Below are 18250 nucleotides of genomic sequence, written 5' to 3'. Positions count from 1 at the left end.
CTTCTCTCAAAAGCTCCAAGACTCTCTCCTAAAACATTTCTTTGTAAAGGAACCTCAGAATCATTATCATAAATTGATGTGTGAGGATGTGGAAAGCAAAATCTAAAGGTTTTTCCAGCAAGTTTCCTTAGCATGTATTTCCTGTTTCTATAGAATATTACAGTGCTTTAGGAGGCTTTAAAATCATAGAACTTCTCAAGGACAAAACATCTTTGGGAGCAACACAGTGTCCAGTCCATAATAATTTGCAGGATGTGTTTCTAAGATGAGGGACAGACATTTAGGGTAATGCTTTATGTCTCTAAATTACTAATGGAGACGCAAGTACCATTTGGGGGTGTAACAAGATGGTCAAGCACTCAGACTCTGGAGCCAATCTCCTGGCTTCAAACCTTGGCTCTGTCGGTTGCTCACTGTGCATCCTTGGACACGTTGCTTAAACTTTCAATGCATCTGTTATCTGAGCTGTTAAATTGAACTAGTAATTATATTCACCACAAGTGTTGGTATGAGGATTAAATGAGTTAGCACATATAAAACTCTTAGAACAGTGCCTGGCATATTAGAAAAACTTTTTTTTTTTAAAGCTAGTCATTATGTGGTAAGTTAAATGTAGTATCTATTGTTAAATTATCTACACAAAAGGTTTTCACAGAAAATAAAAAACAAAGGCAGCATAAAATTATTTATTTGACATGTGGTTTAATTTTTTTTTAAGATTTGTTTATTTATTTCTAGAGAGACTGGAGGGAAGGGCAGAGGGAGAGGGAGAGAATCTTCAAGCAGACTCCCCACTGAGCATGGAGAATGACTCAGGGCTCAATCTCATGACCCATGCAATCATGACCTGAGGCCAAACCAAGACTCAGATGCTTAACTGACTAAGCCATCCAGGCACCCCTGGTTTAATTTGGTTTTGAACTTAGATATTACACTATATTTCAAGTCGTGAGAATTGTCTGATGCATTTTGTTCTTCGCTACCTAGTGGTAATTAAATAATTGATCATACAATAATTAATTATATACAATAATCAATTAATTATTGTATAATCTTTTCTTTCACAATGGTTGAAAGCAAAAAGTCATACATCAGATAATTTCTAAACATGTACTTTTAATTTGATCATTGTCATTATAATACTTTTGTAAATATGGATGCAATACAAAATCAAGAAAGCCATTCTTAAAAATGCATATGTCATTAAAATTTTGCAATATGGTTAGTGTCTTATAGTGGAAACAAAATCTAACATTAGGCATCTTTGGCAGTAACTTTCATTGTCAACAAGACACTTCTAATTAAGGAGAAGTCTTTTTGCCCATATGGTAATTTTCAGTAGAAAGGCTAGTACTGAATATTACTGAAGTTAATTGATGCAGATGGTATGCCACAGCTCTCTGGAACTGGCAGGAAAATTACGTTTCATTTCTTTAGCCTCACACCTTTCATTTACTCTGAAACAAATCTAGATTAAGAAATGCCACAGTTTTCATAAATGCAATCCCTCCTCCTAATTTCTGCTCAGCTGTTTTACCAGTGGATAAAATAATTTATTCTTTAGCATTTCTCTCAGGGCATTTGGATCATACCTAAATTTAAAAAATGAAATAAAGAAATTAAGACAAAGCATGGAACCAAATCAACATAGTTATAGAGATTCAGGGGTTTCAAATAGCTTTAAGGTTAAAATCAGTTCCAAGTTGGGGCACCTGTGTGGCTCAGTCGTCAAGCATCTGACTTCGACTCAGGGCGTGATCCCAGAGTCCTGGGATTGAGTCCCGCATCAGGCTCCCTGCTCCGCTGGGAGCCTGTTTCTTCCTCTCCCGCTCCCCCTGCTTGTGTTCCCTCTCTCACTGGCTGTCTCTCTCTTTGTCAAATAAATAAATAAAATCTTTTAAAAAAATCAATTCCAAGTTAACCATAAAACATATTGTTACAGGTACAAATATGTAGGGTACAGAAGATGCAACATGGCTTGTTAGATAGGAATAAGAATCTATTTCTTACACTAGCTATTCCCAAGAAACTGTATGTTATAGTAAGTCATTTAAAATAAGAAAATACCCATTTTGATTATGTTACTCTACTCTAGGAGAAACCATTTTGTTCTTTAAAGCAACTTTGAACCTGTCGATTCCAGGTGTATAGGATTTTTTTTATTATTATGTTCAGTTAGCCAACATATAGTACATCGTTAGTTTTTGATGTAGTGTTCAGCGATTCATTCATTGCCTATAACGTGCGGTGCTCATCACAACACGTGCCCTCCTTAATACCCATCACCCAGCTACCCCATCCCCCCGCCCTTCTGCCCTCTGCAATCTCAGTTTGTTTCCTGGAGTTCAGACTCTCTCATGGTTTGTCTCCCTCTCTGAATTCTTCCCATTCAGTTTTCCCTCCCTTCCCCTGTGGTCCTCCGAGCTATTCCTTATGTTCCGCATATGAGTGAAATCAGGTGTATAGGATTTAAATAGACTTTTGAGACCATCAAGGAAACTCCTAAATATACTGATTGTAGTCATTTTCGATTATAAATCTTTTTAACTCTGAAAGCCACTTCTTAATTTAGGGTTCAAAATCTAGGCCAGTAAGGTAAGATGTGATATTTGCATTTATCCATTCATTCTTTAAGCTGTTACTGGGTGATTCAGTATTTAGTATAATGTACTATTCTCTGTGTTTTAAACACATCATCTCATTTAATCTCACATATAACACAATGGCAGAAGTGTTATTACTATGTAATAATATGTAATATACAAATATATAAATGCATATGAATATGGAGACAGGCAGTAACATAAGTGAGTTATGAAAGTTCACTTGTCCAAAGTGCAAAAGCCTTCAATATTACATTGTCTGACTCTAATCCCACAACTTCTAATTGCACTGTGCTGAGCACACAAGGGATAATGTAACCAATCATCCAAATTGGCCTGAGACATGAGAATTTCAGTGCTAAAACTGGGAATTTACTATATTACATAAAATGTGTAACTAGTGATCATTTTTACTTTGCCATAGGATATAAAAGAATTTTCATGTCAATACCAAACTACAATAAAATATGGAAATGATCCATTTTTATAAAACTATTTTTTGCTACATGACGGACAAATATAATAAGAAGGAGGAAGCAGATAATTGTGCACAAAAAGGAAGGGAAGCAAATGTACATCAACATTTTTAAGTGCCAACAATTGCCAGACACTGTGCTAAGTATACATTTTCTCATCTAATTCTTTGAAAACCATATGTAGTAGGGAATATTATCCTCATTTTATAAATGCAAAAACTGAGAGAGTGAAAATAACTTGCCCAAGATCATGTAGCTAATAGGCAGCAGGGCTAAAACTTGAAGTTTTCTTTGTCTTCAAATCCATATGTTGTACAAGGCAAAGAATTTAGAATTTATTAATTTGCCATTCTGTTATTTCAGTAACTCTTTTCTTGGTCTAGAATTAGTCATAGAGAACATCTTTATGTGTGTATTCCTTCTGGCATTCCATTTAAAAAAAATGAAACTCAGTGCCTATCCTGTGCCTAGTTCTGTGCTCAACACTGAATTTGCTGAGAAGAACTATGCACAATTCCTGACCTCAGGGCATTTTAGAGTGGGAGGCAGACACCTCCATAGTAAACACCAATACCATACCATAAGTGTGTCATATTACTGTTTGATTAAGATGTAAAGGGAGGAGAAAGCAAACAACCAAGTCTTCCTAAAAGGGAAAGAGATTCATAGAATTGACAGTGGAGACAGTATTTAAGCTGTACTTTTTCCTTGTTAAGTATATGATTTTACAGTGAGAAGGCAGTCTTCCAGGGAAGAGAGGGAGGTACAAGTCAAGTCACACTTCATGAATTGTAAGTCCCCTAGAGAATGTGAAAAACAGGAAGTAGGGGGCTGGGGGAGGTAAAAATGACACTAGAACATACGTAGAGGAGAGATTGTGAAGGATTTTATTGCCAAGCAGTTTAGACTTTAATCCTGCAGCATACAAAACAATAAGTAAAACAGGTTTTTAAAGGAGGAGATGAGGCATTAGCTCTTTATAGTAATTGACTGTTTACCTATTTCTGTTCCCCTTTCCACTATACACTCCATGAAAGCAAGAATCTTGTATTGATTGAGGATTTGTTTTGTTTTGTTTTGTTTTTAGAGAGAAAGAGCACAAGCACACATCCGAGGGGGGAGGGGCAGAGGGAGAAGATGAGGGAGAGAATCTTAAGCAGACTCCACGGAGCCTGATGCAGGGTTCAGTGTCATGACCCCGAGATCATGACCTGAACCAAAATCAAGAGTCAGACACTTAACCAACTGAGCCACCCAGGCACCCCTGTTGGAGGATCATTCTTTGGAAACCAGAGGGGTACTTGATATATAGTAGGCATTAAAAAAATGTTTGATGCATCACTAAATATTTGAAATAAAGGTTATATAAGCGTTAGCAAGTATAACCAGTAACTGATGATTGTAATAAGTGAAGCAAGAGAAGACAAAGGCAGAATATGGGCAGAGATAATTTTATATAGAACCAGCACAACTTAATAACTTATGGACTAACAGGGGTTTGATAAAGTGAGAAGTCCAATATTACAGTAGGATTTCAAACCTGGGTAACTAGATGGATGGTGATGTTTTAACCCCAACAGGAATATAGGAGGGAAAAAAAGTTAAGAGGAAATGTTAAAAGATTTGATTTGAATTCACTTGAGCATAAGATTCCTTTGGTACATGATCTGATAATGGACCAGGCAACAGTATAGGGGAAAAATCATTCCCCAATTTTAGGACTTATCTTGTGAATAAAAATAGTTATTTAAGGGGCGCCTGGGTGGCGCAGTCGTTAAGCGTCTGCCTTTGGCTCAGGGCGTGATCCCAGAGTCCTGGGATCAAGCCCCGCATCAGGCTCCTCTGCTGGGAGCCTGCTTCTTTCTCTCCCACTCCCCCTGCTTGTGTTCCCTCTCTTGTTGGCTGTCTCTGTCAAGTAAATAAATAAAATCTTTAAAAAAAATAGTTATTTAATATATTATAACTTTGTTCAAATTTAGGTCATCCATATTTTGAATGCCTTAGAGGGATAAGAAAATTATTTATTCTCAAATCCATTTGAGATCATAATTATAATTCACTATCTCTACAGCAGAAAGGGGGGAGGTAGAAATAGGTTAAAAATGCAACCTGTCAATCCAAGTTATCACCACAAATTGTATTACATGGTAGACAAAATAATGACATGATAGAATGTTAAATAAACCAGAATTGATTTAAATCTGTAATAGAGTTTGGAGGTCACTGAGATTTCTTTAGATTCTTGATATCACTGACAGCATATTAGAAATGGCCAAGCTATTTGATACAAAATACTACATCCAGCAAAAACTCATTACTTTTATGAAAATGTTAAATTTCTGTAATCCCCTTCTTTCACAGATCTTCTTGAGGCAAACAAACAAAAACACTATTTCACTCGCAAAATATTTTCAAGTTTCCTCACAACATTTGGAGAATGCTTTTCTTCTCTTTTCTTTAACAACACAAGAAAAATATACTCTTACCATCATGTGTTTTCTCACCACCACCCATATCAAAATCATCTTAAGTATTGGGCAACTTCAAATTTTTCAGGAAAAAAAAAATTAGTCAATAGTCCATTGAAGTCCCAATTAAAGAAAATAATTTTCTCTATAACAGAAAAAGATCACCTGGGATTTCGTGATTCCATGTGTTCAGGTTATAAATAAGTGATTTCTTCCAAGGTTTTTATTCCAATGCAGTGTAAGATATACATAACCATTTCTGGGCTATTTTTGAAGGAAAATGAAAGAAATTCAGTTTTTGTGTAGAAGTGCTTTTCTTTTTTTTCTTTTTTTTTAAGATTTTATTTATTTATGTGACAGAGAGACAGCCAGCGAGAGGGAACACAAGCAGGGGGAGTGGGAGAGGAAGAAGCAGGCTCCCAGCGGAGGAGCCTGATGTGGGACTCGATCCCGGAACACCGGGATCACGCCCTGAGCCGAAGGCAGATGCTTAACGACTAAGCCACCCAGGTGCCCCTAGAAGTGCTTTTCAAAATTTCTTAAATTGATGAGGCTTCTAAAAAAGGTCTCGGAATTTTGAGACTTGACTAACATTCAAGAATCTTGGAATTTGTCCACCGACTTCAGTACAGTGCAAATACTAAGTTAATTCTGTGATTCTGTGACATGAGGCCTTTGGGAAACTGGCTAAAATTGTTAAAAAAAAAAAAAGGTGAGAAAAGCTGAAATATTTTGAAAATATAAAAAGAATTAATCACCTCCAAATATATTTTCCAAGAGCAATAATGTATTGTGTAATTTTTACATATTTGAAAATAAGACAAAGCACTGTTTACCAATAGACTTCTGTCACCTAGCCACATTTTGGAAGCCACAGGCCATCCTGTCATAATTTCCCTTATACTTATCTATTTTGGTAATAAAATGTGATCATAGACTGTAAAGTTGCTTGTAATCCTCACAGTGTAGCTAACCTCCCTATAGAAAACCACTAGGAAACAAATTACAGGTTAGATGCCAGCAGTATTCTAATAAAACAGCTCCTTAGTTTAATAATAGCAGCTCTAAACTGATGTTACTGCACAAAATACAAAAGATGCAGAGCTTAGGTGTGAAACTTCTAATTCACAAGAAACCGGGGGAGTCTTCATTTGACTCTTTATTATCTTTAATGAGAAGATGAAACTTGTCACTGATGAATTTCAAGATTGCATAAAGTATCTCCCAAGGAGTTATAGATAGAACTAATTTCAAAGTACTTGGTATTCACATATATTAGAATCTTGCTCAAATACTTAAGTGTTACTCTCTAAGGAATTAGGAAAATCGTTGAGAAAAATTAACTTGTTACTATAAAGCACCTACTCTGCTCTTTTACGGGACGTTGCTTTGAGAAACCTAGTGAACGGGATGCATAGCCTCTGTGGGAAGTTAAGAGAGAGAAACAACCTCACATAGAACCAGGTACAACATTTCATAATGCAGACAACAGATGTGATGGGAATGCCACTATAGGAAATATCACCATGGAGGACTTTCAAGGAAAAGGTGCAGTATATAAATTCTGGGGAGATGTGAGATGAAATTAGGGAGAGAAGCAAATCGGTAGATAATCCTGGGAGGGGAATACCAAAAGGAAAGAGGAGACAGGATTGAACCAGTATAGATGATAATGACAGCTATTGGAACAGGAAATGGTAGGGCTAGTTAGGAGAGATGAGGTCCAACACAGAAGGATGAACCTTACAGCTTTGATCTATAAATTATGTCTGAGAGGCACCTATGGCATAAAAGTTAAGAGCTTAAGCTTGGAGACACTCTGCCTGACACTGCCACTAACCAGCTGTTTGACTCTGGACAAGTACTTTAATTTTCTACCCCCCAATTTCCTTATCTGTGTAATAGGGCTAATAATAATTTGTATCAATACAAGGGAAGTGCTTGGAAGCTCTTTTTATTGTATCAAGACTGACATTCTTTGGGAGAGGATTTTTTGTACATATATAAACAAAGTATGTTTCTCTGGCAGCAATGGTCAAGGTAGATTAAAAAGATGTGACTGTGGGCACGTGAACTCAGGCAGTCACTGTAGTAACCCAGTGTTTCCCCTTAACTTCCATGATCCATTATAATTGAAACTGGAATATTGGTCTCAGAATTTTCATATTTAAGTATAAAAAATGATCTTTTATTTTCTCTATCTTGCTAACCAAGTTTTTGCATCAGGCTTCTGTTTCCGAGCTCTCTAAAACCAATAGCCAAATAAAAGATTTCATGACAGTCAGATTTAAAACCTGAATCTTCTAGACCTTGCTACAATAGTGCTGACAGTTCATTTGACCTCAGTATTTTCTGATAAAGTTCTGTATCTGTATTTGGGTGAAATTAATGACTTTGAGGAACATTATGGAAATCCACCAAAATAGAAAATTTCTTTGGATTCTAATACTATGCATGATAAATTGGGAGTTTTATTACTACATTTAACCTTTAGCACATCTTTCTTCAAAATATAGATTCAAATGTAAAATCTAGCATTTGCAGACATTGTACTAATTTGTTACCGTCACCCTTTTTAACCCATAAGGCTTTGAGTTCATAAAAGGGACATGAATTACAATATGAGATCTAATATTTCCATCATTGGTACACATAATTTCTTTCCAGATCTATTTTTTTTTTGTACCCATGAGGGAAAACCTCTGTGCACAGTGCAGATTCAATTGCTAAAAATTTCAATGAGAAGCAAGAAATACAGAAGTAAAAAGTAAATGTGTCATGCATGTTTATTTCAGGTAAATATCATTTTCCCTTCATCTGAAATGAGTTTTATCTTTTAAACTTGAGCAATTTGGCAGAACAAATAGAGTCTTTCTTTGAAACAAACCTAAGTTATTTATGTCAAATATTCTACCTAATAGAGGTATTGGGAGCTGTAACAGTTGCAAATAGATATGATAAAGAAGAAATAAATGATGTTCAGTTTCTGATTTTAGCTTCTAACCGGACTACAAAATCAGTTACTTATTTTTCATGTCCTGCCGTCATTGTTATGTTGATCTAATCTATGTCCAATAAAGACATGATCAAGAACCCTTGCAAAGCCCACCAACTTTGCAGCATTCATCAATCTGCTGACATTTTTCCACTTAGAAGCCCTTAAAAGCAGACTATGACTGATGGTTTATAATTTCTTAAAGAGAATTTATACATTTCTCCTCTCTCCTTTGCCTTAGGAATAGTTCAGAAACGCTCGATCTAACGTTTCGAGACGTTGTACCACAACTATGAGAGCAGCCTCAGTAGCTGCGTAAACCCTCACCCTAGCTTGTTGATGGTCTTTTAAGGAAAAGCTCAGGACAAAGAGAACATAATCTAAACAACTGATGGCAGGGCTTTGGAAGAGGAAATGCTTAATTCCTTTGTAATTCGTGTTCTTTTTATGAACTCAACAGAAATAATGCTATAAAAAATGGAGAGATGCCTATGTATAGTATTAGCATGTTTGTAAAACCATGTTGGAAAATGAAGTTCCTATTAATAAAATACTAATAATTCAGCTGCCACAGCTGGAAATCTCTAACGGCAGCACATCTTTCTGTAATTGCTCTAATCCTTGTGTGTTCTCTTGCTCTTTTTGCAGGCAGACCAGTAATGATTGTGGTGGAATATATGGAGAATGGATCCCTAGACTCCTTTTTGCGGGTGAGGTGTTCTTTTCTGATGGCATTTAAATAAGTTATTCTGAGTTCTAGATTTAAATCATTTATCATAAATTAATTTTTGCATAATGTTATTCATGGATTTTTTTCCCATGAAGAATAGCAGTATTTTCTCTAGGGTGCATTTCTCTGAAACTGTGATACATTAGTGTGTTACTAACGGGAGGAGTATATACACATAATAATATAATTGATTTCTCCTATAAATTCACATGCCATATTAATATATATATCTCAAACAATGTTATAAAGAGATTAAATGAAACTCAGTGGCCTCACATAAACATTCATTTTGCTTTTATCACATTTAACTATTCAGTATGATGTTTTATGCATGATCTAGAATGCCGAACCCCTTAAATTGATGTATATTCACCAGTAATGACTCAATTTCATATCAGAAAACTGGTTTTATCCCTCTTAAACTCATTTGCCTGACTTTCAGAAAACAAAAGAAATACAACAAAACTCTGGCAGAAATCTGTTTCCGAACAAAAATTTTTAAAGCACTCTTCGTAAAGTGACTTATCCTAGTGCTTGCTTTAGCAGCACGGGTACTAAAGTGACTTATCCCTGAGAATATGGTGTGTACAAAAACCCTTTGTCTCGTATAGTAGTAGAGAATAACAGAGCTGAGAAGGCACAATGAAGTTACATTTCAAATGTATTTATAATGTCTTTAATATTTAAAAAGCCATCACAAGCTACAAAAATATTCATTGATAATAAAAAAAACCCAGAAATATAAAAAATAATCACTACAGTAAATATTTTTCATCCCCAGCAGAGGTCACATATTTGAATGTCACTGTATTCTTAAATATTTATCTATCTGCAGAGACATGACCATTTTTCTTATAACATGACTGAACTTTTGCTATTTGGAATGTGTTACACTATTTTTTAAATTTTTTTTATTATGTTCAGTTAGCCAACATATAGTACATCAGTGTTACACTATTTTTTATCTTCCTTTTCATGTGATAAAAATGGTCTTGAGCATTCTTCACTTTATTTTTTGCTCTATGTTACTTGATCAGGTTCTGCATCTCACCTTTCTTTTTTGATCTCATTTTCATTTATTTTTCTTGAGTTCGTGCCCTCTTCTTCCAACCTCTCTCAATATTAGCAGTGATGATGTATTTACCCTGCGACTGGACTTGATGTCCAGATTCAATGCCAGAAACTGAATTCAGCAAAATCGCCCAGTTATTACAGAGCAATACTCCTTGTACAGTGCAGACTCTCAACCAAGTATGCTCTTTAAGGCGAAATGAAATTCATAGGTGTTTGGGGACATGAACTATTTGGGTTTTTTTTTTTTTTCTGTAGCCATTCTCAGAATGTTATTTTATCGCTTGTATTCATTTCTCCTGTAAATGTGCTAAATTATTTTAGAATAATTTATCAGGACCACCTATGGTACTTTGAAATGCATATATAGTTAGGCCCTTCCATTCTGTTTATTCCAAAGCTCATTTTTATCAGACACATACCAAAAAGACTTATTCTCTAATGATGCTTGGGATATGTTTTGGGGTTTTTTTTTTGTATCAGCTATATCCTAGAGCTGAATATAATGGCAAATAATGTAGCACATACTCAGTCTAAATTGCTGCTGAAAATTGGATCAAATGACTGCCACAGCAAATTAGGAGAGAATTGGTAGCTTCAGATATACTTTTATCCTGCTGAATCCTGAATTAATTAAAATACGTTATAAAGAAAAGATAATATGTTCTCAATAAAATATTTATTTATAAACATCCTACTACATGTTTATAAGTGGTATATTTCACGATTTAAAATTTAAGAACTAATACTTTTCAGTTCTTATGCATTATGTAGGAAGCCACCATACAGTCTGGGAAAGAGTAAATGTTCAGTTGATGGTCGCTATCATTACCTCTGCTATGAGAATCTTAATATATGTTCGCTCACCTTGGCTCTGTCACTTTTCAGCAGCGCGACCTTGTGACTTGGGCAAGTTACTAACTTGTCTGTACCTCTGTTCACTTAACTATAAAATGGGAATATTAACAGCATCTACCGCATACAAGTGTCGTGAGGATTCATTGAGTCAATTATTGTAGAGCCTTGTAGAATAATACATGACATATTGTAAGTGGTAGAGTGAAGATTCAAACTCAGGTCCCTGACTCAAAAAGCCATGTTCTCATATACTTTTTTTTTTAATCAAACTACTTATTACTTCTTTTTATAAGTTCATTGCCATCTCCCCATGTGAACTTGTGTCCCATCTGCATGGAGAATTTCTATTAAAATAAAAATCATGTGCATGAGAAAAAAAAATCCACAGGGCCAAATACTCCCTTCTTACCCTTTTTTAATATTCTTACCTTTCTTTGTAATCATATCTCTTTTATCCCAGAAGCTCAAAGTGCTATATAAACTTTATGTCAATAGCAGATACTCAACTCCCCATGGCAAGCAGAAATAAAATTTATAAAGATATATATCCCACAAATTCTCAAAAACGAACTCATTTTTCAAACTACTGCTTTAGAATTTGATAATGGCAGCTTCTGTGAGCACAGACAGAGGAAGTGGCTAAGTGCATTGCATTGTAGGGAGGCTATCCATGGCTCATTAATAGCATTCTGTGCTTACTAGAAGCAGAAAAGATTTCCCTTTGGTCTCCCACATATTTGAAAATCACTTCAGTTTACTGTTTTATATGAAAGAGTGGTAGCAAGACTAAGTACAAAATTACAATCTAGTGCCAGTGGTGGTGGCTGGCTGGCTGTGATATTGCACTGGATTCATAAATCTTCTACTGTTCTGGATCCTTATGGACATTCCTCCAGATACATTGGCAAAAGGTGGTGTGGTTAAGTGCCTATGTTTGTGTGTGTTTGCATGCACTTGTGTGTATGTGTATGTGTGTGAGCATATGCGGAAGGGATGTGGGTGGGTATGTAACCATACGTGTGTTTTTAATTTTAAAATAAAATGCATCCTGACTTAGCAAGCAGAGCATCAGCCCTGCTTCCCAGAATGTATGACCTCACTGATGTGCAACTAGTCCTAACTTTTCCAAAGAAATACACTAGTGCAAATTAAGTGTAATCTTGACTATCATCTCTCTACAGTCTCTCTCAAACTATGCATATGAATTTCATAAACACTTTTTGTGGCACTTACCTGACAACTGCTTGCCCTTAAATCTTTGGACTTCCATTTTTATAACAATATTAACAAGCAATTCAAATAAAAACAGTTATAAAATATTTAAAAACTTTAAGATACCATATGCCAACCCCAAAAATTTATTCCTTCATTTTGTAGCATTTGTTGAATGTGGATTGGTTTATCAAATCACACAATTCAGTTATGCAAAAATATAATACCACTGGTTCCAGTATGTTATAGTGAGTGTTCATGCTATGGCCTCTTGCTGCCACCTCAAATCCTTTGATATGAGAGAAAAGATACAGATACATTATTTGCAAAGCACGATCACCTGAGCAAACAAGGAATGTCATCCATATACAACAAAAAATGTGGGGGGAGATTAATAAAAACAAAAACCAACAAGATCAGATTGAGTAAGGACACCATATTTCAAATCATAATCGGGAAAGGATGCCTAGGAGCAAGAAGAATGTGTGGAAGGAGGTGCTACCAAATGATTTGAAGATACAGAGTAGTAATAGGACAGGCTGGTCGTTGGGAGATGATGAGCTTCATTTGGGTCGTATTCCATTTGAAACGTCTATGGAACATGCAGTGAACGTGTCCAGACAGCAATTAGAAATACAAATCTGAAGCTGAGGAGAAAAATATTGACTAAAGTTTAAGATCTGGTAGCCAGCAGCATGAAAGTGGTTATTAAATCCAAACCATGATATTTTCTAGGAAGAAGTTTTAGAGAAAGGCAAGGAGCTAAACAAGGTTGGAACTCTGTGGCATGCCAACCTGAGGAGGCAAGCAGGATAGAGTCTCCAAAGGTGACTAAGAATCAGTGGTCAAAGAGGAACAAGAAGGGAAATGAGGACATGGAATCCTGCACACCAGGCAGGAGCAAATAAGTACTTGTATCAAGTGCAGCAGAGAAGTTCAGAAAAACAAAGACTGAAAAGCATTCATGGGATTTACCACTTACAAGGTCCTCAGTGATCTCCAAGAGCATGTTTAATGGGTTGGTCCCTGGCAGAAGTCAGAATACATAGGGCGAAATGAGAATGAAAGATGAATCGGAGTTGGTAATAGAGAATTTTTTTTTTTTTGTAAAAAGTGGGTGAAATAGCAAGGCAGGAGAAAAATCAGATGCTAGTAGACAAAAAGAATCATGAAGGGTATTTTTTTAATAGAAAGAAATTTAGACAATCTATGCACTGGGGGATAGGGAATTAAAGAAAATGCATTGGTAAGGCAAGCTATCTCAGGAGATGGGAAGGTACAAAATCAAGGACCCTGGTGGAGAATTGACTTTGTGTAGTAGAGGCCTCCACATCTTCCAAGACTAATGGGACTGTGTGTTGTGGGTCTAGAGAGATTTATGAGAGACATTAAATTGAAGGAAATGATACCTGATGTTGTTGCATTTCTTTGTGAAATAGGAGGAGAGTTTATTTGGGAGCTTGAGAACAAACGTTCATTTTAGGTGAATGTTTAGGATAATTGCTGAGTTAAAAAGAAAAGTAGCTGATCACTGATAAGACCAAAGGGAAAAAAGGGGGTGGGCATCAAGAGCAGGTTCTGCACCAGGAAGAGTTTTTTCTGGGCTCCAGCAAGGGCAACCAGTTAAAAATTGTTACCGATGTTTTTAATGATAAGGCAACCCTCAGTGGCCAGAAGTGGATCTTGGACTGCTGGTCCAGTAATTGTCATTAGATACATGTATTCTTCCTCCACTTCTGCCAGACCACATCTTTCGTCCTGGAGAAAGTAAAATAATTAACGAATGCTGACATTCAGCTGATGCTGGAGAACTTGATTGTGTTCTGGCAGTGGTGTACATGTTTCCATGACTCTCTGTAGGAACACCCGGCCCCCCAGATGTAAGAATAAACTAACGTAGACAGAATTTATGTGTGCTTTCTATGAATCAGGTGTTATCCCAACCCCATGCATTTATTAATTCACTAGGTGCTTATAGCAACATTATGCAGTAGGTGTTAATATTATCCCCATTTTACCAATGAGGAAACTGAGGCAAAGCATAATAGGTAACTTGCCCAATGTGAAACAGCTGACAAATCATTCATTCTTTTTTTTTTTTTTTTCACAAATATGTGTTCACAGACTATAGTAGACCAGGTACTATTCTGGAGAATAGAATACAGAAGTAAACAAAACAGAAGCAAAAAAATCTAGTGGGAAGAGAGAGAAAGAATTCAGCGAAATGTATGGTACATCAGATGGGGAGAAAAAGTAGGAGAATTGAAGGTGGAAGTGAGATTAGGTTTCAGTATTAAATTGAATGAACGGGGAAGGTCTTATAGAAAAGTGTCATATGAGTAAAGATGGAAAAAGGTAAGGGAAAAAGCCAAATGGATACCTGGGGGGAAATATTCCAAAGAGTAAGAATAGCAGGGGCGGGCCAACACCCTGAGGTTGGAGCATGTTATATCCAACGAACTACAAATTAAGCCTTTATGCTTTATGACCAAATGCCTGTTTTGCCTAGAACAGTGCTAATTCATGCCTATTGCCTCTTCATAATTGTTAATATTGACCCTTTTACCCTGCAGTTGAGTTAATAAAATATGCCATCACTATGGTTATGGCTAGAATAGAATATGTAAGGGGAAGGCTGGTAGAAGATGAAGTCAGAGAGTTGATGGAGGCAGAAAGGGGCCCAGATATTGGAGGGAAATGATTCTCAACCTTGGCTGCACATTATAATCTTTTAATTTAGAGAGCTTTTAACAATCCCAAGTTCCAGCCTTCATCCCAGGTGGATTAAATCAGAATCTCTTGGTGGAACTCATGCATTCATACTTGTTCAAAGGTCCCCCAGTTGAGTCTAATATGCAACCACGTTGGAAAAACACTGAATTGGGGCATTGTAGGCCATTGCAGTGTGTTTGAGTTTTCTCTAAGGTAAAACGTGAAGCTATTATAGGGTTTGGGGTAGAGATATAACATAACCTGACTGTGTTTTTAAAAAATTGCTCTTGTTGCTATATTCAGAGACTATAGTGAAGTACAGATGGATGGAGAGAAATTCGGAGGCTTTTGTAATAAAAATCCAGGTAAGGAGATGACAGTGGCTTAGATGAGGATTGTTGTAGTTGAGCTGATGGAAAATACTAGATTCTACGGTGTATTTGCTGTTAGATTGGATAAAGTGTACAGGCAAAAAGGAAGATTCAAGGACAGCTGTCATCCATAAAATAAGGTGAAGAATAGGCAATAACTACTTCCCACAGTTATTGTGAGTTTTATATAGTATTAAATGGCTAATAGACCTACACTCCTAGAATATGTGTCTAGGCACATATTAAAGTCTCTATAATATTATCTATTATTATAATGTATATCAGAAGATATCACTAAGAGTTTTAAAATTGTTTTCCTGTTACTTCCTGGTCTGTTTTTTTTTCTAGTGGCTAAAACAGTTTTAATTTTCACCATTTAAAAAAAATCTAGATATACATCAAGAATATGAGTATTTAAATAATACATATCAGTGCATATCAGCCTTTCGAAAGCAATGTGAGTCATTTGAAGAGTTTCCTTGAACAAATGCAAAGCAAATATTAATTTAAAAAATTAAAGGGATCTTTTAAATATTTATGTAGTCAAATTATAAATCTAGTAAAGATGGCATTTTACCTTATGCTGGTTATATAGTAATAATGAGAGCTGTATTTTATTAGCACACTTTCCTTGTAAATTGTGTTGTGTGGAATTATATTTGTGCTAGGGTATGAGAGCAAAATTAATCTACATCGCATTCATTTAATATTCAACAGTGAAAAAAATGAAGTTACATTTACCTACCAATACCTTTTTTTAAACCATAAAAGTTATAGTTGAATTAATCCCCTTAATCACTTTTTTCAAAAAAATATATAAAACTTCATGTAGACGAATGTTATTATTTATCACGTCTGTGCCAGCTTAATGCCAAATACTATTCTAAAAATAATGTGACAGTAAACATCCAAATATATGAAAGCAGGGTGTACTTGGAACCAAGCATATGGCTGGCTGAACTTTTTATTTTAAAATAAGAAGTTAGAGCGTCACCTTCCAAAAGCCTGAATTTATCTCTTAACATTATAATATCATAAATGTATTGTGGTATGTGTAGTACCTGGTACCATGAAATTGTACTATAATTTTCCTTACTAATTCTTCTTTAACATGCAGGTTTTTATGCTGATTAATTGCTGTGTAATTCATAATTATAGTGATGAACAGAGATATCCCATGCACTTTCCTGAACTCCTCTGTGGTCAATCCTATATCCCCATTTGTACCATACAGGAGATTTTGGATTTACAGAACTAAATATTAGACTCGAATCTTGCAGTTCCTAAACATGCCTGCAAATCAGAATCACCATTCTAGAGAGATTTTATAAAATATAGATGCAGACTCAAGCAACTATATTTTGCAAAGCTTCCCTGGGTAATTTTAATGCGCTCTAATGATGCTTCATCAAGACTTTGGCACTCTGTGACACCCTTCCCCAGATGTCAAACAAAAAAAGTTTAAATTTTTTTGGCTTTACGTAAACGAAGCACACAGTAGCTAGTGTAGATTACATTCACATAAACCTAAGCAAAAAAAAAAAAAAAGAAAAAGAAAGAAAGAAAGAAAGAAAGATCAAATTCAGTTGTAAGCTTTGTAAACTGAGGCTATATTATATTCAGACTCACTTTAAACTCTTAAAATGTAATTCTGAAATCCAACTACTGTGTTTCACAAATCCATATCTACTTTTCTTCCTAGATTTTTTAGGTATATTAGAAATGACATTTTTAGTTTCCTTATGATTGAAATTTCCAGTTCTGTTATTGGTGGCCTCTCCCTTCTATAACTAAAAATATAACTCTGCCTAGCTTAAGTGCAAATCCACAATGACTACAAAAGAAAAAGCCTTGAAGGATTTAGTAAATATTCTACAGGAAATTATAATAAGATTTTCAACAGGGAAGGCCACAAGAGCCAAGACTTCAGTATAAAGGAGATATTGACTCTTACATGTTCAGTGGTTATTTTAAAACAAAAATGACTTAGTCTTTTCAAATCTATAAATAACCTTAGCCATTTCTTTTTCAAATTCAGGAGCATTTTTAAAAGTCACAGCATGGTCAACTTTCTGATTTAGAAACATAAAAACTGAATGTTAACTTTAAACTTAAGTTATAGAAGTAACCCTCCAAGGTCTGTTTTCTGCAAAGTCACTTATAAATCAATTGTTGAAAACTCAAATGCATTTTCCCATAAATATTTCTCTTAAAGATATTGCTTATGTCCTTAGGCCGATCCATAAAAGCCTCTTTAACTCAGACCACAGCTAAAGGATGTAACTTCCAATATGGAAGGGGGCCAGGAGTTTCCTTCAAAAACAAAAAAGTGTTTTCCTCCCCTCTCTACATGACTTGCCTTGGGCAAAATTTTTTTAAAGGCCATTTTTTCTGTGGCATCCATCCCTTTCTTCATGTCTTCTTCCTAGGTCCTCAAATATTCAACTTCTACAGTTCCAAATCCCATGTGGCATACACTCCCCATCTCTTCTTAGCCACAGGTTAGGACTTCTTCCACCTCATAGAATCACCTATAACCTGCAACGCCCAGCACACCCTAATCTAAGCTCCCATTCTCTTATCACCACAGGTCACAGGTCTTAGTGGGATATAAGGTGAAACTAACTCATACTATCATCTGTGATTCACAAATCTATTTCACTTCCTCCAAATGACTTTGCATCTTTTACATGGACTTAGGAACCCAAAAAGAATTTTTTAAAAAAATTTATTCTGGAAGTAACACAACATGAG

At 35.6% G+C, this 18250-nt stretch overlaps 1 protein-coding gene across 3 annotated transcripts in view; it reads left to right on the top strand.

Moving 5' to 3' along the window:
- EPHA6 (EPH receptor A6) overlaps positions 1 to 18250 on the top strand; it is an 814184-nt gene that overhangs the window by 682299 nt on the left and 113635 nt on the right. For all 3 annotated transcript variants that reach the window (XM_045785661.2, XM_087861713.1, XM_087861712.1), the window contains one exon: positions 9191 to 9252. In XM_045785661.2, coding sequence (XP_045641617.2) covers positions 9191 to 9252 — 62 coding nt within the window. The remainder of the gene's footprint in view (positions 1 to 9190; positions 9253 to 18250) is intronic.

This window comes from Ursus americanus, chromosome 4, assembly GCF_024610735.1.
Source record: "Ursus americanus isolate L20-20 chromosome 4, mUrsAme1.1.p, whole genome shotgun sequence".
Lineage (NCBI taxonomy): Eukaryota > Metazoa > Chordata > Mammalia > Carnivora > Ursidae > Ursus > Ursus americanus.
Note: the sequence above shows the minus strand (reverse complement) of the source record. Positions and strands in the feature narration are given on the sequence as shown.